Below are 24,380 nucleotides of genomic sequence, written 5' to 3'. Positions count from 1 at the left end.
CTGAAAAAAATACTACGAACACACCTGGGCATGTTGGACGCGCATGCGCGGGTAACGATGTGCCAAGCTGGGCCTGTCAATGCTTACGAAGTATTTAAACACACTGCAAAATGTTTTCATGAGTACAGTTTATCAAGCTATTGTAAAATGCTCTCCTACCAACTCTAGCTCAAATTGTTTCATTTTGAATAGAAGAGACATAACGCAAAGCAGCTAGCTGGAAGGTTTGTTTTCCGAAAGAATTGTTACTTGCTGGCTATTGGTGGCGTCACATCTCGGCCTCCAAGTCATGCCTCAAAGTTAGGCAAGTACCGTGAGCAACAGTAACAATTTGGAATATAATTCAGTTACTCTTGATTTCATTAAGATTACCCGTCATGAGAGAGGATCTGAAAAAGAGATTTCAATCGCGATTCCTCCAGCCCCCCCCCCTTACCATTTTTTTGAACGCAGCATTATAAATATTTTTTTTCATCTTTCACGCCAAATACCTAGTACTTTTCCAGACCATTTCATTGTACTTTTAGTTGTGTACTTTAGGTATTCACAGTTGCGTTTATTTGACTTTCCGCTTTCCATGTTATTAATATTAGAATAACAGAAGTTTGGCTCCATTCACAAACACCTCTTGATGTTGGTGGGGGACTTGAAAATAAACTGAGGATATTCTGTGGGACTGAAATGGGACTCGATAAAATACAATGCTGCTAATTGGAAGTATCATAATGGATCAATATTAAACAAAAATTAACTAAAATATAAATGTTTTAACAAAATCATTCGCAGTCTTGTGTAAGCCTGAATATTGTACACATACCGTCACGGTATATCAGCCAGATATGGACTGAAAGTGCTCCCGTGTGTCAGCATATGTTGCAGTTGTCTGTACATTGACACTTTTATCTGATATTATTACAATTTCTTAACTTCATTTGAATTGTTATAATCAACATCACGAGAACTCTTTGGTCAAGTCTTTCAAGTTTTGTGTGCCAAATTTTGAAAATTCATTAATATTGCAAATTTCCAATAAGCTGGCGTGAAAATGCAAAAGGTCTTTCACTACATCAATGATGTTGTCTCGTCAATATACACACAGTAAGTTTCCTTAACCTTAACTTTGGCCAAGTCCTTCCAGTTAAATTTCACTAATTGGTAAAGGTAATTAAATATGTAAATCAGTAATTAGCTAAAGAGGAAATTCTAAATGTCTTTCACTACTTTTACATCATCATATCATCAACATAGCAAATGTCATCATCTTTGGTCATGTTCTTCCGGTCTTGCGTCCATAATTGGTAAAGGTTATTAAATATGCCGATGTAAAAATTCTAGATGACAGTCATTAATGTTAATGTTATAGTGTCTACAATATACATAGCATGTTTCATCAACTTTGGTCAAGTCTATCTTGACATATAATCCTAATTAGGAAAGTTCGTTAAATATGCAAATTAGTTATGGGCTGATCTAAAAATGCTAAACGACTTTTCATGAATGTTTTATCATAGGATCTTCAATGGATATAACAAGTTTCGTCAACTTTTGAAAAGTAAATCTACATATATACCCCTAATTATAAAAGTTCGTGGAATATGCAAATTAATAATGAGCTTGGTATAAAATCTTCAATCTACAGAGCAAGTTTCGTCTACTTTGGTAAAATCAATCCAGATATATATCCCTAATTAGGAAAGTTCATTAAACACGGTAAGGAGCAGTGCCATCGTCATAAAACTTCTACATGACCTTGAACTCTATCGTATGATTCCTTGATTAACATCAAAAAGAAGATTCACAAGATATGATACTGTCATTCTGATAATATTTTATTTCTGAGCAAATAATTATGCAAATTATTTTTAATTATGCAAGCCATAACCATCAAAACTGATAACAGTAACATCCTTGCCATGCAATTTCAAAAGAGAAGCTGTGTACCAGATTTGATTCCAATCCGATGAGTCTTTCTTGAGATATTGTGCCAACAGACAGACAGGCAGACAATAATGCTGACACACAGACAGGCACATAGACATCAGTAACGTGCGTGAACACGCGAGCTAAAACAGGCTCTTCCTCACATCCAATGATCCATAAAGGTTAGCGCAAATCACGTGAAATTGCTTCAGCCAGTTTGTTGTGCCAAGAGAACGTTAGAACATAGTCATATAGATTACAGTGTTCCCTCTCGTCAAGAGCAGAATATTTGAGAATTCATGCTTACGGTCTGACCACAATAATTTGCAGTATTCTCCAGCAGAGAAGTATAACCAAAGATGTGTGCTAAGTCGCCAGGCTGATTGGTAGTTGTAAATACGACAGAACAACTTCAAGTGGAACAGTATGTATACACATATTGACTGGCTACGAGATAGGTAATATGGTCTCAAGAAATATATGCATTTTTGTGAGACTTACAGTGAAAGATAAAAGGCGAGTAAGAGATGTTATATTGTTGTACCTAAATATTGCAAATGAATACAAGTTATTTACATGACATGCCGGCTGCTTTTCAGGGCTGTTTCACTTGCTATTAGCCGTAATGTCTTTTTTCTATAATATACCAGTAGCTTGTTTTCAGGTTCTGGAAAAACCCTTACTATAGCAAGAGTGAACATAAAACCTACAAAAAGATTTTTCTGGCGTTTATGGACTGAAGTACACGTGATGTTTTATGTTAAATCCCCTACATTTTCTATTACTTCGAATCAGTCAATATAGAAAATCTGGTATTCACTTTATCATCATTGCTATCTCTATCTCTATTCATCATCATACGCAACCAAAGTTGTCTTTCCAAGTTTTCAAGGTGTAAGAGTGCATAAATTAGCAACAAAATAAGATAAATTTTCAAAAGCGTTTCACTCAGCGAGGCAGATACCCGCCCTGTACGTCTTTGAAATATTCCACAGCTCAATGTACTCCTGAACGCCCTATTATATCTCGGCTTGCACTAAATTATGTAAATGAAATAATCAGGATCACACAGGCGTCATGACTATAGGCAATTGCAGGATATATAATAGAAAATATGAAGCTGAATAAAGTTTGTGGCAATCGTATACGCTTTACAAGAAGACCGCGCAGGAGGAGTTATTACAATACGAGGAAATATTCTGAACAGCCTTCAGAATGTGAGGTGATTGAAAATATTATTATTATGCCGAAAAACTGTGAAAATACACAAAACACGATTGGAACTAATTTCAAGTGGGGATAATTGGATAGTGAAGTTATGTCGGTTTAATCTGCAAATGGTAGCTCATCTGCTTTTCTTTTTAAGCTATACGCTTGCTTTTATGAGTAATTTGTAAAATTGAAACGTTCAGCTATAGGGCATCTAACACTTTTGAGAAATTTGAACAATATGAAGACCCAATTCTCCCAAATTAGTTCCAATCACGTATAGACTCAACAGATTCCATTCCAGTCCAGCTGGATGCGGGATGGAGCCTGCCATCGAACCACGTACTCACGTAGACTACAAGTGTCTTGCCATGTGTCTCCGTATATCAATAAATTGTAAACGTCCTTTTTCTTTAAACTCTTAAAAACAAGTTAATCAATTTTACTGTAATGTTTTGGCCATTTCGTTTCATGATCAACAATCATGATGGAGTTATACATCATGTCAAAACATACTAGAGAAAGGTCACTACAAAGAATAATTGTTCGCAAGACTTAACGGGCTAACATCTATACCCCGAATGTGTGAATTTTCTGAAAATGACAGATATACAAGAAATACAGGTACAGGTCCAATGTATTTAGTTGCTTGTTAAAATTGATTAAATCTTACTGTAGCAGACGAACGGACAGACAAACAGACATACAGACAGATAGACTCATAGGTAAGTCTAGATGTAACATGCATGCAACAGTGATGCTTCTATTGGTTTTTTGAATTTTTGCTCATTGTGGATTCTCGTCTGATCGATTCGTGCGTCTTGTGTCACCTCTTAATAAATGCTTCGATACTGAAACGAGCGGGACCTAGTGGGGACGGAGACAGAGGTTAATTTAAAAAAGTGTAGGAAAATTATCGTACTTTAGGAGCACCCTCGAGAAGGTTATACTGTTCATTGAAAACCCCAGCGCAAGATATTGAATTGGCGCCAAGACAATAACGTTATAAGTACTAGTCTACACGGAGTAGATCGAATTGGGTGGGTCAACCTTCGATATCGACAATCGACCCAGGACAAGAGGACAATTGGAACATTGTTCCGAGATCTCTGAAGAAAAGACCATGGTTTTAAAGCCTATTGTGCATTGCAATACTCTAACTAAGAGTTTGAATGAGTATAATTAAATTCTTAATTGTTGGTGGCGACTCGAAATTAGATGTACGTCATCGTATGTTTTGGTCAAATGACATGCCAGACTATCTTTGATTAATGACTGAAAGCTACTTGTATAAGTTACGAATTCCTTTTCAGTTCCTAGGCCGTATAAAAGTGCATCGCGGGATCGATCGATCTTCGAGTTCCTTTACGGAGCAACTTAAGTTGGGAAGAAGTTGCATTAACGTCATCTGTAAGATATTCCATTTGTGTGGGAGGGGTGCACAGCACTTCCTCAAGATAAAAACGTTGTGTATTTACTCATATGTGGTGTTCCAAAGAAGAATTTTATGAAGCTGACAAAGTTTCAACTATATGTTACTCTAGACAATGTGAATGTACCTGGTGTCATCGAACCAGTAACCCTGTGTGTGAGGTAGCTTCCGAACTTTGTCCATCTTCATCCGCCTATAGATCTGTTCTAATTCCAAGTAGAACATTCTGTGCGGACTGATCGTCAACACTGACCAGGGTGGGCCGGGACACAGCTGCCGCTCCTCTCCGATCTCCAGGCTTCATTTCACCTGTCCAACGACCAGCTGAGAGGTGACGAGGCCAAAGGTACGTTTTCTGGACGATTTGTATTTAGAGATTTTGGTTTCTCCTTGCAATCCATAAAATCTGCGCTGAATTTTATTTCCTTACAGTTGGCAAATCACACCTTTGGGATGGGCTGGATTTCCCCAAATTTACGGCGCTCTCATCCGATTTTTCACAATGACAACACCCTTAATTGAAATCAATTAATTACTCCTACCTGCTGTGTATCTGTCAATCATGTATCATACAAATGACATCAGTAACTGACAAATCTCTTCTTGCGTTGGAGAAGTTGAGTGTTTCAAATTCATGTCCTCAAATCAGTAGGTAAATGCCCACCGTAGGAGTATTGGACTAGACTGTGTTTATCGTTAAAATCGTCAACAATCGTAAAGGATGGTCCGCGTCAGATGTGTCTGGCGAACTCAGTTATAGGCTGGCCGTGGTATCTTCGATGTCAGGTCAGAGAAATGTCGATGTTCCGACAGTTTGGTTTGTTGCTTTAAAAAAGAGGACAAATTCCCAAAGGTGTTAGCCACCAAATTACAAAAGACTTACGAAATAATCCACAGTCTTCATCGGGTTGTTTACCTCGAAAATAGTTCCCTACATCCTTCAGATATTTCAGTTTGATTAAAAGCGGAATGGGAGGGGGTGGGGGCTGGCGGAAGAGAATGTCATAAAACGATTTGCAAAAGACAGACACATCTCTAGAGCTGGTTTCAATCAGATTGCAGAAAAAAGTGTCCATAATTTCCAGGTCTGACTTGAATCTCAAGGATATAAGGGCGTTACGCAACATAGGCTCGTTGACTCAATTGAAATGGGTGTAGTCGAGCCCGCAAAAGGTGCACTTTCCCAATGACCGTGATGCATGGTAGATGCGATCTTTGGGATTCGCGTATTTTTAAAACTCCATAATGCGACGGACAAAAACGGACTATACGCAGTTCTGAATTCAATAAGCCCTGTTTTTGTTCGACGATATTTACCCGTCTTAGCCCCACATATCGATCGTAGATGGTTTTGTTTTGATCTGACGAATGTTATTCATGTGCACTTAGTCTTTCGCATTCCGTGTAAATCTCTATTGTATATGCATCCACCTACTTTTGTTCACAAGACTCCTCAAGAAGTATCGAGGAAAAAAGTATACCTTTCTTTACTACCATGTGGAGCCCAGGAAGAAATGGATGAGTGGATTTTATAGCCTTCTTGTTTGACATCTTTTAGAAGTGACATATACGATCATAAAACATGCTTGTCTCAAAAAGTCACTTTTTCTTTTAGAACTTATTTTTTCTGTATAACTTGTAAAAACACTTGTAATGCTTATGAGCGCCACCCGATTCCCTGAATCTATGAATGTGTTGAAACAGACTGTCGACTATAGTTTCCACTGTTGTGTAACAATATAACGATTCCCCTGTCGGAAATTTGACAGCATTTTGTGGGAACGTGGCAAATCGATTTTGTGCCCTTAAAGTCAGCATATTAACGTTAAGAGCAGTGTTTTGTGAACATATTACGTCAGTGTATGGAAGTGATCAAATGTCTCGATTTGGCGGTGACAAATTCAGAGACCACAATTTTGGAGGGAAATTACAAAGTAAAGAGCATGTTAATGCAGAAGCTAGACACAAATTTATACCCATGGCACTTCAGACCACTTGCATACCGGTACATATCTACAAATATTATTGATGTATGATGTTTTAGCATCGATCAGAGAAGATTTTGCAACGATGATAGAATACCTTGAAGGGCCAGTAGCTGTAACTCTTTGACGACTTTTTCACTATTTTATATATTTACCATAATATCATTATTGGAAAAAATCTCCAACCTCTTCGATGGCCCACGTACACGTCCGCTTATAGGTTAACCAACATGCTCTGTCCTTTCTGATTTGTTGAACGCATTGAGGAGCATGTGGAGTTTTTTTTAATTTTCGTGAGAACAATAGACGCTTCAACATTCTTTGAGGCGTAGAACTTGCAGTTGAAGTGGGAAAAAATTGTAGAAATGCCATTATAAGTTACGACTACTGGCGGATATGGTATTAAAAAAACTTTCAGAGGCCATGCTAGACATGTCTTACACGTACTATGTTAGATTTGTATAAAGTCTAAACTTATTCCATGGCCTGCGTACACGCCCGCTTCAAGATATCAGCCAACGGTGTCTGGATGATATGGAGATCTAAACCATAATCATCCCAGTCTTGCTCTAATCACCCAGTCTTATTCTTATCATCGTTTATTATCAATACAATTATATGAGAGGACTACGAAATTGTTCGAAGACTTGTAATCATCCATTGACTTGATGGGTATAAATATCGCTTGTTTCAGAAGTCTGCATGCTGAATTTGGAAATTAAAATATGATATTTTACTACACAATATTTGAGAATTAGTCCCCACTGGCAAACAAAACCCTCACTGTGAGTAAGAAGCCCTCTTTGAATTCAGATTCTTTTCCCCTCCAAAGTGAATCGGCATGAGTGACAAAGAGATCTCCAAAGACGAAGATGCCCCTCCGAGTCAAAGCCAGCAGGAGCCACCTCCTCTTCGACCAGCTAACATCAATAGTTCGGTCCGCCGAATTCTGAAGAAGTCCCAGCTTGACCGTTACAGTGAAATCCTTGCGAGCAATGGTTACGACTCGACTGCCGCCCTCAGCGTCGCAACCAAGGAAGATCTCCTGATGTGTGGTATCTTACGGGGCCATGCTGGTCTGATCGTCCACGAGGCAAACTATATGAAGTAAGTATACTATGCTATCCCGGTATACTATAAGCTTAGGCGTGGTGTTTATTGTTGTACCGTCATGGTACCGTTTTCCTGGTCGAAGATTGAAATGGACAAGGTTGCACTTTTTCAGGTTTTTTCCATGAAAACATGCACACATCATCACCTTCTTGCTTGCAAGCCGCAGCAGTAGAATATGAAAACTATTCGCTGAAACGTTTCAGGGTTTCTAGCGTAAAATCAAATCAATTTTGCAATGCTCACCATGCAAGACAGCTAGACCGTGCACATCTTAGACCACAGACCCTACATGAGCCACCGTGCTCTGACCATGGACGTAATCCGGCAGTGCTCAGCTCAGACCCACCATGTATAAGATATAGACCAGTATACAGTGCGCGCAGTGCCACTACACCTCTCTTGTTTTGACTCTGCTAAGGCTTTTGTTATGGTAATTAATTAATTATCGAGCTGATGCGTTGGCTGAACCATCAGCGAAGTCCCGATCTCGCTTGATCTCGTGAGAACTTTGATTGTCAAGCCAGGAGAGAAGTCACAGTGTTACTTCACGGTTGACTTCGCAAGTCCTTGGGGTCGTGTGTCCAGTCTAAAATGTGCTCTATAAACCGGAGATTTTGTGGTCTAAGGATTGGTAGAAATACTATTTAGAGGCTATCCTTGATGAAGATTTGCGATAGAAAATTACTTTCAAACATCGGTGGCTCAAAAAAGATGATGACATTCTCAAATACTGGGGCACAGGTTATCGTAATGTTGCTTGGATAGTCGTTCGAGGCGGGCGGCCGCAGGTCGCCGTTTACTTGGAAAAAATAGATTTTTCCAAGTAAACGGCGACCTGCGGCCGCCCGCCTCGAACGACTATCCAAGCAACATTACGATAACCTGTGGACGGGGGTGGGGGACGCTGGAGGAATCGCTATTGAAAGCTTGGTTTTAGATTCCCCCAACACCCTAAGAATTTCAAATCCCAACCCTCTACATGATCAAAAACTTCCAAATCCCCTCATAACTATGTGGCCAACAATATTAAAGTAAGATTTTGATATCTTGTTTTTTACAGTATTTTAGTACTTTTTGTCCACCCCGATCATTTGTTTTACACCCTTATCATGTTGAAATCTGTATTATATAGCTTATAATCACAGCCTGCATATGAATTTTGTACACCTTTGTATGTGTCAATTACGCTGTGCATATTCATACGCAAGCTGTGCAACCAAGCTGAATTTGAAGCATTTCAACATTGTTTTAAAAGTTTTTAGTACAAGAAAATGACGTTGATATATTGAGAAAAGATACCAATTTTAATATGGCTACTGACTATTCACACCGTGGTTACACTCTATGAACGTGTCGGTGGCAAAATCTACAAATCAGGTCATACAATCTGCCTTCATTTAAGCAATACCCCATCCCAGCCTATAATTGCTATTATTTATAGTTTTGGTAATGCCAACGAATTTGTAGATGTAGAAAACGAATATAAAATAAAATATAAACTGACCGTGACAAGAAATTGCATCCCTGCCGTCTATATCGAACTTGAAACATCAACTTTCAATATCATGTGAAAGAAAACTGCATGTTAATGCATCGACACCAACGCTTGTTGCAGCTAGCTGCATAGTATCAACTGATCGATACTATCAGTAATTGCCACAAGTAGTACAACATTCATTTGCAAACAATATCAACAGAGTTCAACAATGTTATTCAAATGTTTAAATTTCATTAATAATTGTGTCTTTAGATTTAATTTTCGATGGCTTCTTGAGAAGAGCTATCGTAATTTAGCGAACGGGAAAACTCGACGTAAACTGGTGCTTGAAAGGTATCAAGCGAAACCGATAATGAAATGTCGCCGATTTACAACCGGTGCATCGGAAATAGGTAACCGAGATGTTAGATAAACGGAGAGCCCACGGTCGTATTGATTGCTGGTCGTAGCTGACCTTGAACCGAGACTTTGAATCGAGTCATTTCCCTAGACGCTACCGACACTGAGGTTGATGACAACTGCCGTTGTTGGCCAGTGCGTGTTGTGGCTGTTCGAATAGCTTTTCACACTTACCTCGTTAAAGGCCCATGAGCTGCAACTCTGTGAAATTTGTCCAGCTACAAGGTATCTCAGATAGTCATTGCAATCTGCAAATTGAATGAAATAGTCATTAACTATGCCTCAACAACGTTTGCTTGTGGCAGAATAGGCAAGAAATTGAACAGATTTTTTTTCATTATAAATTTCCCGCCATTTTCAAAATCTTGCCATGTTATGTTAAAAACAGAGAATTTTTTGTAAAGTGGAGTGATTCTTTTTCCCGTCCTTTCAGTGGTGTGCACCATGTTGTATTTGTAGTAAAGATTCAAATGTGTACATGCACCATTTATGTTGATTATCATGTAGTTGTATGGCGGTGGCCATATTTGGGTGCGGCACCCGTTTTTTATTTATCTCACTGAAACCTCCCAATGCAGTTTCACTCAGTGGATAATTATTACTTGAGTAAACATCTCTGAGTAAGAACATTTCTATGAACTGATTTTCATCTAAATATAAAATCATGAAAATAATGCCAAAAGTTGCAGCTCATGTGCCTTTAACATGGCAACTGACGTACATAATATACCTCGTGTTAAACCCAGCACCATCTAGGAGTTTGCAAGCGTACTAAGTTCTGTTTCACCTATGCATCAACGAAGCGAGTCATGTTGTAAACAATGTAGTACTGCACATTGCAGCGTATCGGACCGAGACAGCTGGGCGCAAGCCACACAGAGCAGACGATAAATGCATGCGGGAAGAGGACTCGAAATAATTGATAACTCTTACAGTAAGGCATTATTATGGACATTGTGCACCATTATCAAGATTTATCGTTTAATGTATTGAATGGTTCACCCCATATTGCCCCCTTTTTAAATATCCACTCCTTTATTTGTTTACGAACAAAACTTTGTATAGTTATGCTTGCTGTGGAGCCACAATGCTAGATAATCAGATACATTTATCAGGGGTATGACGTCACAAAATTCACTGGTATGACAAAGCTATAATATAATATCTAACAGTGTTTATCATACATCCATATTTCAGATAGTATGATTCCTATTTTTAAGACATTCTGTTTTCTCAGTCCTGGTTTAGTTTTCTCTGTTGTTTGTCATAAATGATGATGATGGCAGACTGCAGCTTGTTCTGTGTAACAATTGCATGTTCTTTCAGAACATTCCACTCACAAAACATGCTAAATGCCAATATCACTTTGTCGAACACAGCCTGTAATATTATTTTTATTGGTGACCTGTGAAAGGGACAGTAACTGCTATTTTGATGATATTTTTCAGAATCTATATATATTTTTTTGTAAACAGTTTACCGCCTAAAATAAGTATTTGGCTTGTCAAGAGTTAGTGTATTATAGCACGAGTATGCAGTAACGTGTTCTGAAAAGTAGTAACAAGCCAGCGTAATGGACAACACACACTGTAAAAATAATATTAAAATGTTACAGCTAGAAAGCTGTCTCTTTAAATGATTTTCAGTGTTTACCTGTGCTTCCTGATTTACTTTTGCTGCTTCTTTCATGATCAGTGTTTTTTCACGAGGTATGATGGCACAATGTTTCAGTACAACACTATGCTAACCACAGCATGAAACAAAATAATTCATCGCTGTCGTGGATCCTGTGAAGGCCCTGACATAATACCCTGTGATACAGGTCTGTGTCAACAAAATGTATACAGAGCTGCATACACTGCTGCGAGGGCATTGATGCTGTAAACAGTGATCTGTACCACAGGAGTGTGGCAGGCAGGGAACGGGATGGTACCAGTTTCCATTCTTATAGTACCTGTAGTACATGACTATATACGGAACTTTTAATATATGATGGCTGTCTGAAAATTTTGCCTGTCTTGTACCTGGACGCGTACATTACTGTAACAGGTCAGGGCTACAGACACCTGTGGATTTCTTGCTGACACTGATCTTGATCGAAACGAAAGTTGCCGACAGAAATCTTGTATTTCAATCACTTATATACTGACATAATATAGATAGAAGTGGCAGTTGTTATTATTATTATTATTGTTTATAAATGTTCATTGTGGTGGCATATACAGGGTCAGTAACTTTATTAACTTTGATAATTGGGCAGTATTTTTGTTCTCAGCCATCAACTGGGTTCTTGTTCAGCTCCCTATAGCATATTAGTCTAACGATACGATGGAGCACCGTGACCCTTAAAAGCTCTAAAACAATACCAGTTTTCCACTGGTGTCGTGGTGGTCTACCTGTCCAAAATTGTTCCCACCGTATACTCGAAATTTGAAAAAAGTACCAGTACTCTAAAGGATACTTATGAATGCAAGGTGACTCTTTCGAGAGCCATTACCTTTGAAGGCGCTTAAAGTAATAACACAAAATAATGAACAAAGTGTAACAAACATTTAGACTATCATTAGACTGTTAACATTCCCTTGTGCCTTTGTTTTTCTATTATTGGTGTAGACTCTCGCACATGGGAGGGGTGTTCGCAAGCATAGCGCCGAAGGCGCGAGCTTGGAATGTTACTGCCGCAGGCATGACAGAGTGATCGAGGCACGGGGGACTCTTTTGTGCCTCCTGCACTACGTCTGCGGCATTCCCCACTTCCGCATGTGCGAGAGACTATACCAATAATAGAAAAGAAAAGGCACAAGGGAATGTCGACAGTCTAAGGCTTCGTCAGTATACAATTGAAACTGAAATTCGCTTTAACTCAAAAGCCAATAACGAATCATGAATTCCTGAAAACTATTAAGTCGTACGGTTACAGTGCAAATACTGCATGCCATCCATAATAGGACCAAATATTCTACATATATGTAAAAAGAGAAAATAAAAAGGTTCAGAGGTATGTGATATATATATATATATATATATATATATATATATATATATATATATATATATATATATATATATATATATATTAAATACATTTATTTTGGTGACAGAGTGATACTTTTGCCAAAAATGTGACAATGAAATCGACTTGTACCCCAAATGTTTTGAAACATGTTTACAATAGCGAAACAAACCACTGACAAACTGATAGGAGAGTGAAATTAGAGAACGGATTATCTGAATAGAATTAGGCCTATATATTTATTTCATGCTGGAAGATCAGCTCCAGTCACTTTACTAATAAATATTGCAAAACGTTTGACGTTGTCGCTTTTGATGTTCTCGATGATACAACATTTCTGTTGCTGTTGAAACGTAATCGATTAACAGCGGTATGTACACCCGTGTAGTATCCGCTAAATCCTTCCACCTTGTTCTCTGATCGATATACTGACATTCTTCTAACCTTATACAAAAGAAACTCGTACTTCCTGTGTAAACAACAACAGAAGACAACGGTGGGCAGCTGGAACATGGGTTTCGATAACCCTTCGAGTGGAATTGGTGGGCACGTCCTTCCTGACTGATACCATACTATCATATTGGTGGGCACGTCCTTCCTGACTGATACCATACTATCATATTGGACAATGATGCATGAACACACATTTCTTTACGAACACAGGAAGAAAACGAGTGAGAACGGCACTACTGGTATGGAACCTTTTGAGGTTGATACGGCAGTAGAAAACAAGTCGAAGGTGAGAAAAGATTGAGAGAGAGAGAGAGAGAGAGAGAGAGAGAGAGAGAGAGAGAGAGAGAGAGAGAGAGAGAGAGAGAGAGAGAGAGAGAGAGAGAGAGAGAGATATCGCAGTCAAGAAAGGCAAGAGAAAATTGAAAAAAAGATTGAAAGGGCCATTTTTGGACCTATAGCTGCATGGCATCGTTATTGACTTCCTGTATCTAAAATATATATTTATGTGCAAACCGTACGATTAGACGGTAACATATGTGAGTTTTATTTCAAGAGCTAAAGAGAGAATATCGGTGACAAGAAAACCTTGCAGGCGCCACTTGTCTTTTTTAAATCGTTACGCGCCATTTGTGAAGCAAAGCAAATGAGACAGCATTTGCGAAGGGGATCCTTGGTGGTGTACAATGGTATGCACAGGGAAAGACGACTCCAATGATTAATACGACGTGTAAAAGTTTCTTGTGTTGAAGACACGTAATAACGCAAAGGCCTTAGGCTTAATGTATAAGTTAGGCCTATAGGCCATAAGAAAACGTTCATTCGTAACGCAGTGAGTGAGTGGTGCTGTTCTCGTCCGGCCCTTGCTTAGGATTCTTGCAGTGTACGGTTACGTGCAAACTTCGCTAGCCAAGGGTGTTTACTTGGGCAGGGACACTCCCTCGTTGGTTAGGGAGCCCATATGCTACGGCGACCTAACAACCATGAAGCCGTGCCGACCGGACGTTGGTTACGCGTAGACTTCACGTCTACTTATTACATTCTTATCCTGGCCGTTAACTGAGTATATGCCTTGCATATCTCCACGTTATTCGCCTCACACTCCGTCAGAACTGCATCTGCCCCTCATCGTGCGGAACGCCGGAAGATTTTATTCGGCCACGGGACTATCTAACAGAGGTCTAGAAACGGACCCCTCCTTCTGTAGAAAGAGAGAAAACACTCAGTTCGGATGGTACACAATGTTGTACACAAATTACGAGTTCAGAAAAGTCTAAAAATGTATATGGTTACTGCATACTGAAGCGTGGTTCTTTATTTTGGGCAACTCATGAATGTATAACGACGAAGATGGAAACAACAATATTCTAAGCTCATTCATTTCTTAAAGTGGGAAAAATCAATTAAATCAATACAGTGCGTGCAACTTTTCACTTGAAAAAAAATATCAAGCTCATTCTTTTTTCGACGGAATAAGGCGCGTGCATACCGCAACCCTATTTAATGATGTACGCATTCTGATATCAGGTAAACGAATGTATACTACACAGTGTGATATGTAGGCCGGATTACGTGTATGCGAAACAGCTGTCGAAAAAACAAGAAGATTAAACATACCGGGACCCTCTTCTATTATGTATTAGTCGAAAGAAATGTCGATCTCAGTGAGAACAACACCAGGGGGCGTATTGTCACATGTACTTTCAGGTCACATACGACCAAAATAGTTAAACGAAGAAGACATAGTTCTAGAGGCATAAAGAGTAAATTCTTTATGGAGTTATTGTTATCATGGCGAGACCTCATCCATACTATTATAGAAACAGCGAGAAAAAAACAAAAAAAAAACAAAACCGTCCGTATGATCGTTCTTCTATCTGTCACATGCACTTTCCTTTATTCATGTACAGAAGTATCGCGAAGATGATTCCATTTCCGATGACAGTGACGAGAACATAGGACGTGGAAACTGGTCCAAACAGGTGGATTTCTTGCTCTCATGCATTGGGTACGCAGTTGGACTTGGAAACATATGGCGGTTTCCATATCTCTGCTATGCTAATGGTGGAGGTAAGTATACCCCAAGACAATCCTGCCATAGCTCACACACATTTTTGATATCTCTTCATTGTACAATACCTAGTTGAATTGAGATCGTTTCCTATAACTTGTCTGTCGTTGACATGTTCATTTGTATGTTTTATGTACTAACTCGGTCATGTGAAAGAACTCTCTTTCGTAAACTTAAATATCAAACAACGCCGGACTCGTTTGGTCATTGGATTTGTTTTAACGTCATTTTTATAGACTGATTTATTTTCCTTACAGGAGCGTTTTTAATTCCATATACAATCATGTTATTCCTCGCTGGGATTCCATTGTTTTTCATGGAGTTGGCTTTTGGTCAGTTTGCCAGCGAAGGTCCGACTACAGTATGGCAAATATGTCCGCTATTTAAAGGTGAGATGTGTAAAATGTCATTTTTGCGGTTAATATAGTCACTCATGATTTATCCGAAGAGCTTTTCAGAGAATCTATTCACTTCAATTCATCTTGATGTTGCCATCCGATCGGTGTTTGGTAAAAGACACATTCAGAAGACAGCAGATCCACACAGAGTACTCCCATTTTAGTCTATAGAATAATAAATCTTTCGATACAAGTCAACAGAAAAATCCCGATGAAGACAATAATAAAAAACCTAAAATCACCAGTTCACTTTTTATTAAACTCTTTGAAATCTGTCAAAGAGCTGGCAAACCGAACGATCTCGAGAATATGTAAAAACGGTGCTTTTGACAAACTTGAATTTTGGCAGGATGATTGTGAAAGATATTCGCGATACCCTCCAGCTATGAGTTGAAAAGTTTCCCCTCCCATCCACAAGTTTTCTTCTCTCCCAACTCTCCATAGGGAAATTCCCTTATAAACAGAGAAAATCTCCCCTCTTCCCCTGCCGCCACATGACTATTACCATGGGCAAATCACTGCAAACGACGGGATCATACCCCTTACCCGCCTTCCTAGCATTGTTCTATCAAGTCAAGCTGAATTCCAAGTCCAGTTACGCTGCTGATTTTGCCTTCCCCGTTTTCAACGCGCGGATACAGAGACGAGACGAAACAAGAGATGAAACAAAATAGTTAACTGCTTGCCAAAAAACTCCGCAAGTAATTAGTTTTGTTTGTAACGTTCCAATTTTCACGATTTGGTTTGGTTATATTAGTTGCATTAAATTGTACCTCTGTCTGATTCAATGCTTGCAGGTGTTGGATATTCAATGGTTGTGATATCTTGTATTGTCACTATTTACTACAATGTCATCATCTGCTACTCTGTCTACTACATGTTTGCCTCTTTTGCGGACGTTTTGCCGTGGGTTGGATGCCACAACACGTGGAATACCGAGGATTGTGGATACCCGCCTGTGCCAAATGGAACCGTCCTTAACGGGCAATGGATACCGCAGGATATCCTCGACACCATGAATGTGACCTTGAACGAAACCGTGAAGAGGCAAACCCCCAGTGAGGAATTTTTTACGTACGTAGCTAACTATCTTACTACTGTTGTCATGAATTTTAGTACTGTCTTTCCTGTGAAAGTATTGGTATTAAACAATTAATATAGGTATTGATATTTAAGGAATTCGGCCACTTGTGTCCATGGTAACCACTCAGGTTTTCCATTTCTGTGGTGACGAAAAAACGATTAAATTGCCAATAGCTATTAATGACGTCCTGTACTTTACAGACACACACACATCATATATATATATATATATATATATATATATATATATATATATATATGTAACTTGCAAAGTTTGATATGTGTTTATCTGTAACACTTGTTCACGTGTATGAATATTTTTTGCATTAATTCACTTGTTCGTCAAAACGATAGAAGCATTTATAATATGTCGTTCATGATACTGATCAATAAACTCTCGGTGATAATGGTTTGGTTTTTTTTTTTGATATGTCAGATACGAAGTTTTACGTCTCAGCGACGGTCTTGACGATCTTGGACCAGTAAGATGGCAGATTGCTCTGTCTCTCCTTTTCGCTTGGACTGTGGTGTTTCTCTGTCTTTTGAAAGGTGTCAAATCCTCCGGCAAGGTTTGTTGGATCTCTGTATTGGAATATTAACAAAAGACCCGAGCGCCCCTCAGGGTGTGGACCGGACATAAATAAACTGAGTAGGGAGTCCCGTTGGAGGGTTGCAAATTTTATACACAGGGGCATGTTTTACAAGGCCATTGTTTTCTGAGCTCAAGTTTGTGAACGGGCGAATATTACCATGCCAGTGTTGTATGGCATAGTAGTTCTACAGGGAAAGTGTCTTGATGGCAGTTAGAATTTGAAGTTGCCCTACGCCTCTTGCGACACCTTGGTCGGCCTAGGGGTGGGTATGGCAACTTTGACAAGCTTATATTGCTAAATGGATGTTGTTTAAGACCAGTCAGATTATGAATTGAATGATTTCTCTTAAACATGCGTACATATGCAGACATTTAGACTATCACACTTCACGGTAAAACATTCTGAATTGAACACAATAATCTTTCCGTTTTCGTCTCTCTATAGGTGGTCTACTTCACCGCGACTTTTCCATACCTCGTTCTGATCATCTTGTTCATCCGAGGTGTCACGCTACCTGGTGCCGGCGAAGGAATAAAATTCTACATGAAACCAAAGTGGACGACTCTGAAGAACGCCAGGGTATGGAAGGACGCCGCCTCGCAGATATTCTATTCGCTCGGACCTGCCTGGGGAGGACTGCTGACCATGGCCAGTTATAACAAGTTCCATAACAACTGTTTCAGGTAATACGTGCAGCTCGTCACGACAATACAATTGGCTTCATTATTTACACTCCTGTTGGACAAATATACTTTATTGGGATCTTAAAATAAATAACGAGATACAGCAAGATGACCATAAACAAAACTGAGAGAGAGCCATAGACAATTTTTGCAGCCATGAATAGTTCACATTTGCATCGAGGTAGCTTTTGCATGCCTTCAGGATATATCTTCATCCATCAGCCGCGGTCATTTGTGTGTGCCTATGCCAGCCCGGATATTAATTGTGACGGTACACGTGGCGAAGTATAGAATGCCGCAATAAAGTGTGTTTTAAGCAATGCGAATTTTCCTATTCAGCTGGCGTCCTTGATAATTTTCTTCTTCTTCAGACATCGTTACGCCTTTCGTGGCATCGTGTTAACTTTACAGCGTACATTTATTGTAATATATATATATATATATATATATATATATATATATATATATATATATATATATATATATATATATGAATGATATGATATATCTTGTTTTTGTTGTGTAGAGACGCTTTGATGATCCCATTGATCAACTGTAGCACAAGTGTGTTTGCGGGCTTTGTGGTGTTCTCAGTGATCGGTTTCATGGCTCACGAGTTAAACACACCAGTCGACAAAGTTGTTGAGCAAGGTAAGCGTATAATCTACTTTAGTAAATTAGACAACGGACATCAAGGAAGTGTGTTGATTCACACCAGTTTGTAAACAATTCCATGTACATGCCTGAGATCAACGTGCACACAGATGGTATGAAAGCAGGGGATGGACATGCGCAATCCACTTCAATGCCATTGAGCCTCGACTTCGTCCTTAGGACTTCGGCCGAAAGACGGACTCGAGGTCCTAGACTAGATTGAGATCTAAGATTCCCATTTTACCTTTCAATTCCCAGGAGCGGGTCTTCTCTTCGTTGTGTATCCTGAAGTGGTTTCCCGACTTCCGGTCTCACAGATCTGGTCAATTCTGTTTTTCTTCATGGTATTCACACTTGGCCTTGACACTCAGGTATGAAATATTCGTGTAGGTCTTGGAAGCCTTGAGCCTAGTAGTTGCTTACCTCAAACCTAAATACACTCATGCACACGTTCTGTGTGTGTATGTGTCTCTCTGTGTGTATGTATGTATGTGTGTATTTATGTTTGAATGTGCATGTGTGTGAATGTTTGTTTGTTTGTGAAATTTACATACATATACGCCCAGAAAAAAACACGGTTCAAAGAGGAATCCGTCATGGCATGAAAACTCAGCTACATCGGATCGTCTCTATATTGCAATATTTGATACAATATAAACAAATTATTACAATGTTACATTATTCTAATATTTATTGGAGAGCAAAGTGGTTGTTATCGACACATTTTTTTTCAATGGTCCCAATCCTTTCCAATTAACAGTTCACCATGGTGGAAACAGTGATCAGCTCCTTAATGGATGAGTTTCCATCACTTCGTCGAAGGAAGAGTGTCTGGGTCTTTATCATCTGCTTGGTCCTGTTTCTTCTTGGCTTACCCATGGTCACAGAGGTGAGCTGTATGCTCAATGTCAAACTTTTAAATGTGAATGAAAATGTTATGAGGACTTGAAAGCATCGCTAGGGTCATTAGCCTGAGTACATGAGGGGGTGTCTAGAAATCTGCTGTGATGGCAAGTTAATGTTATTTTGCTATGCTGGACCATCCCTTGCTGGGTTACCTTTTGGCGATGCCACCCTTGCCAAGAGAAGGTAAAAAGCATTGCTGATTGTGAATTTTAGATCTAGAGTTGAGGTTTATGTTATCGAAATAACGAAATCATTTAGAGAGAAAGAACAAGGAAACATATTGGTATCGGAAACAGAGATACTTTTAACTTTTGTTTTCAAACTAACAAGATATAGCCAACGTCGACATGTTGTGTTGGTATATATATATATATATATATATATATATATATATATATATATATATATATATATGTGTGTGTGTGTGTGTGTGTGTGTGTGTGTGTGTGAGAGAGATCATTTTATCAATCAGAGATTATCGATCCTCTTCCCGATTGGTACATATTATCACTCATTCAAATCCGTTATTGATTTCCTTTCAGGGTGGAATGTATCTTCTGCAAATTATGGACTGGTACAGCGCCGGCATCTCTCTGATGTTGGTCTCTGTTTTTGAATGCATTGTAATCATGGGGATCTACGGTTAGTTTTCAAATGTCCGTCCACTGTCAGTGGACTGTGTATGAAAAAGGACTCGACCAAATTATTTCGTTGATTGAAGGGGCGGTACTTTGACAAAATGTGGCAATTAGAAAAATTGCTGAATGTCTGTAAGAAGTGAATGTTTGAGCTGCGATGAATACTCGCTTTGCAAATTTGCAAAACGAAATGCAGGATTGGAAACGAGATTTACGGGAACAATTGCAGTTCAATCTAATACATCAGTCTGCAAGTGTACATGTACATCCTGTCACTCCAAGGTTCGGGTCTTTTCACCAACAGAAAACATATTCGATTACTAAATCATTATTTCTTCACTGAATGTTCTTTGTAACAAAAAATGCTCGTGTCGGTCTTCCAAATCTCTGACAGTTCTCCAAAGTGTATGACGACAAATTTAATACAAACATGAGAAACACTGGCGGTAAGATTAGGATCTATAATTTGACCGGCCTATGCTGGAGGTAACATAACTTAACACCATGATGCCTGGACTGAGATATTTCTTGTGCTTGGATTATCTCAGGAGGCAAGACAGCTGATTCGAGAAGACCCTAATCAAGGTGTTGCATGCTAAAGAACCTGTGACTACAACAGTTTTGTGCATCAAGCTTGGCAGAACCTATCAGCCACACTTGGAATGACATTTATTAGTGTTTTATGTTTTTGTTTTTTCGAACCGATATCGTGTATTACCTACTTTTATCAACTTTCAGGCGTTGGTAGATTCTGGAAAGACATTGAAATGATGTTAGGCTTCCGACCGATTCTGTGGCCATATTTTACGGTCTGTTGGTGTTTCTTCACACCTGCCATTATATTGGTAAGCCTCTTTGATCAAGTTTGGTTTTCTTAAATACATTGATTTGATTCTAGCGCAATACATGCAATATTCGTTGATCATTCGTCTAATGGTAGAATGTAACTCGAGGGCAGATATTCGGACTCTCAAACTTTTGCAATACGTTTTCGGTCAACCGCTTGTAGGGGCTCATTTTGAAGCTCATGGAATAATCAAAGTTTTCACCGGCTCATTGTGAAAATACATTTCCCCATAGAATTTAAACCAGGAATGACGGTCATTTTGAATTTCAAGAGTCAGTAAATATTGAGTAATTTCTTTCTTTTCAAATTTTGCGCCGGATTTTTATTCTTGATTTCGACAGGGAATGTTTCGAGGTTCCTATCGAAAGTTTGAGCAAAGTTTAAATCTTGCAATTTCTAGGTGCGACATGAAATGCCCTTTCTCTAATGAGCATGAAAACGATCAACTCATGAGACTGGCATATTACTAGGAGTACAACAGGATGCACTTACAACTGTGACTGTCTCAGCTTCATATGCTTTGCCATATTGAGAAACATGCACTTCAATGGTCATTACATCGCAGAAATGATATATTTTACTTAACTTCATGAAGAGTGACAGATTCTGATAAAAGGTACAGGTGCAGCTGATATTTCGATTTTGATGTTTCTGAGACCTCAACTTACTCTTTTGCCCACAGTTCATCATCATATTTGGCTTGGTTGACTACACTCCAGTGTATTATGGGTCGTACACCTACCCGGAATGGGGTGAAATCATTGGTTGGTTGACAGCAGCTGCCTCCATCGCCATGATACCATTGTTCATGATTGTGCAATACTGCTTTGTTGCCAAGGGTGACAACTTTTTGGAGGTAAGTCAGGGTTAGAGAGCTCTAGTACTCGTCAAGTTGTGAGTTTGATAGCTTTTACAGGTAAGCGCATAATCTTCAGTGCTAAACGGCCCCTCGACAATAGAATTGTAAAACCAAACATTGCTTATTAACGAACTGGCAACAAGTGAATCGAGGGCGCTTTGCAACCCAATAAACCCTTCACGATGTCTATGAATACACCTAGTGAAGTGTATTCTGAACAGGAAGTCTGCGGTTTAAAAGGAAATACTGTTATTGTTGATCACTTAAGGTAGAATGCACCTCGGGGACAGATATTCGGGTTGTCAAATTTTTACAATTCTTTTCAAATTTACCTCTTCTGGGGGTTCATTTTAAAGCTCTGGGTAGAAGAAAAATTTTCACCGTATTTTTCGAAAATCGAAAAATGTATTTTTCTTCATGGAGTTAACACAGGGATTGCGGCCACTTTGAATTTCAAATACCAGTAAATCTTGAATAATTTGTTTCCCTAGTACCAAAATTTGCACTGTGAACCCCGAATTCTATTCAATATAATTTTGAAAGGGTATGGTGGGAAGATTCCTTGAGAAAACTTTTAGCAAAAGTTTACGTCTTTCACTGTCGAGGCGCATACTACCTTAAAGTCACTTTTACCATGGATGAACGATCTGAATAGAATATCAATCCGTAAAGTCTACTGTTGTTATCTTTTCATCTAAAGTTGAGTCATGGAACTGTGACAATAGTCGAATGAGTTGAAAGGTTAAAAGAGTGGGATATTTTGAAAAAAGTACACATGGTCCGTCTACTCACAAAATAGAATGTCAAGTCTTGGACCATGAGAAAAAAGTTTGATGTGATTTCTTTAAAGGTATACTGTCACCGGTTCCAATTTTGCCAAAGTTACCATGGAAAGAGAAAATCTGACCAATCACAAATTTTTTTTCACTTGTCTCCATTATATATTTAAAAACGGCGCCCTCATATGGCCATTTTGAATACCAAGGAACGCCCCTTTGACCATATATGGGCATATTTAGATTACAGGTGACTGTACAAATCCCTCCATGAGAACACTGTGAATCCTCTCTTGATCCTTCGACAGTTACATTCCATTTACCATCCTATTACTTCAATCACGATGGTAAATATTTTGTTAAGTGTTTTGTTTCCTTCCACAGAAAATGAAGTTCTTGTTGTCACCAACCGCTAAGTGGGGCCCAGCGCTGCCAAAACATCGCACTGGTATCTATGCCTTGAAATCGATGAGTTACTCTGAGAAAGATACGATCCCAGCATCAAGTGCTCTATGATATCGTGTTTGGAGAAATTATAAAATCTTGTTATCACTGGCAATAAAGGCATTTGTAAAAGTTTAGAAATTATTTCTGATATTTTATTGTTCTTTTGTACTTTTACGCGTAGATTATTAGTCACCTTGTTACATTCAGTGTTATTCAGAAATATGTTACACTCTTGTGGTAGTATTTTAAAGTCCTTCAGTAACATAATTACTTGTCATGACACCGTCTTATTTATTACCAGATTACTTTTGTCAAATTTTGTTCATTAAACATTTATAATAGCGATACTCTACTTCACGTGTCTCCATTATTTAGTAATCTCTGTATATTTTCGTTCGCTGTCTCTTCAAAACTTTTTTGAGGCCGAATATCTGCAATTTAAACCCCATATCCACAGAGCTGCTAGTACGGTTAGCTGAGTAACGAAATATGAGGTTTAATACATTAAAAACACGACAGTGTCTGATATCTAAATACATCGCTTAATTACATTTTTTTTTAAAGTCAGTGTATGGGAGTATTTACTTTCACGAGGAACACAATAGATAATATGGAAGCATTTTTTTGCAGATGAAATTTAGAAAGTTGAAAACAATAGACGCTGTGTATGAGGGTCGTAATTAGAAAATATTGCATGTCGTGACATGCGAAAAGTACTTGTAAACTGAGCAATGCATATTCTGTTAATTGAAAGCAAATCGATAAGGCAGCATGTATCTCGAGGTCAGACGAAAATATACAACACTGAAGAAACGTCTCTGTTAGCTTATGCCCATGGTCTGAACTCGCCCGGTCCACTTTATGATTCTATTATTGCAATAAGGAAGTCCGTGGTTCAGCCTGTAACAAACATGTATCAATGTTTATGTGTTAAGGTAGCATGCACTTCCATTTTTTAACGAAATCAGCTTTTTTCGACTAAAACAGAAAATGTGAATTTCCCGGGTTACCACCTGATATATTAAAAGTGCGTCACGGGCGCGAAAATTACCACAAGAACGAAATTACTCGCTAGGTAAACCATAAACAGTCCTCCCGCCACCGTGTCCTATTAGATTGGTGGTCACTATAAGACAAAGCGACCGTCGTTCAACTCATTCAGCAGGAGTAGCAAATAAAGAGAAAGTAATGAGCGAATGCATACATTATTTTGTTATCTTGTCAACCATTGCAAGAAGTCAATGATTTCTCATTTAATTTTACCCGCTACACATTTTAGGTCCGCACATGTGACAATCTAGAGTCTTACTACGATGGACAAAGCAAACTAACTACACAGAAATTTCAGTCACGACAGTCCCACTGTAAACAGAAGATTGCAGTTCGGGTCAGCGTCAGTGTGCGAA

General features: G+C 38.8%; 1 protein-coding gene across 1 annotated transcript; it reads left to right on the top strand.

Annotated features, from left to right (window-relative positions):
* Window positions 1-4,767: 4,767 nt before the first annotated feature.
* On the top strand, window positions 4,768-23,326 carry LOC139131874 (sodium- and chloride-dependent glycine transporter 1-like). Its single transcript, XM_070698169.1, has 15 exons — window positions 4,768-4,907; window positions 7,379-7,653; window positions 13,233-13,308; window positions 14,930-15,089; window positions 15,348-15,479; window positions 16,286-16,562; window positions 17,008-17,140; window positions 17,609-17,847; window positions 18,374-18,498; window positions 18,760-18,872; window positions 19,262-19,390; window positions 19,950-20,049; window positions 20,784-20,890; window positions 21,575-21,748; window positions 22,912-23,326. The coding sequence occupies exons 2-15, from the start codon at window positions 7,388-7,390 to the stop codon at window positions 23,041-23,043; spliced, it is 2,163 nt and encodes a 720-aa protein (XP_070554270.1). The 5' UTR covers window positions 4,768-4,907; window positions 7,379-7,387; the 3' UTR covers window positions 23,044-23,326.
* The last annotated feature ends 1,054 nt before the right edge of the window (window positions 23,327-24,380 follow it).

Source organism: Ptychodera flava, chromosome 4 (genome assembly GCF_041260155.1).
Source record: "Ptychodera flava strain L36383 chromosome 4, AS_Pfla_20210202, whole genome shotgun sequence".
Lineage (NCBI taxonomy): Eukaryota > Metazoa > Hemichordata > Enteropneusta > Ptychoderidae > Ptychodera > Ptychodera flava.
The sequence above is the reverse complement of the archived record's forward strand: the minus strand, read 5'-3'. Positions and strand labels throughout refer to the sequence as shown.

Bases quoted from the DNA above. Each gene is read 5' to 3' on its own strand.
- LOC139131874 (XM_070698169.1), top strand. From the start codon at position 7,388: ATGAGTGACAAAGAGATCTCCAAAGACGAAGATGCCCCTCCGAGTCAA. The intron at 16,563-17,007 runs GTACGTAGCTAA...TTGATATGTCAG, and splicing joins CCCAGTGAGGAATTTTTTAC to ATACGAAGTTTTACGTCTCA. The intron at 18,873-19,261 runs GTATGAAATATT...TCCAATTAACAG, and splicing joins CACTTGGCCTTGACACTCAG to TTCACCATGGTGGAAACAGT.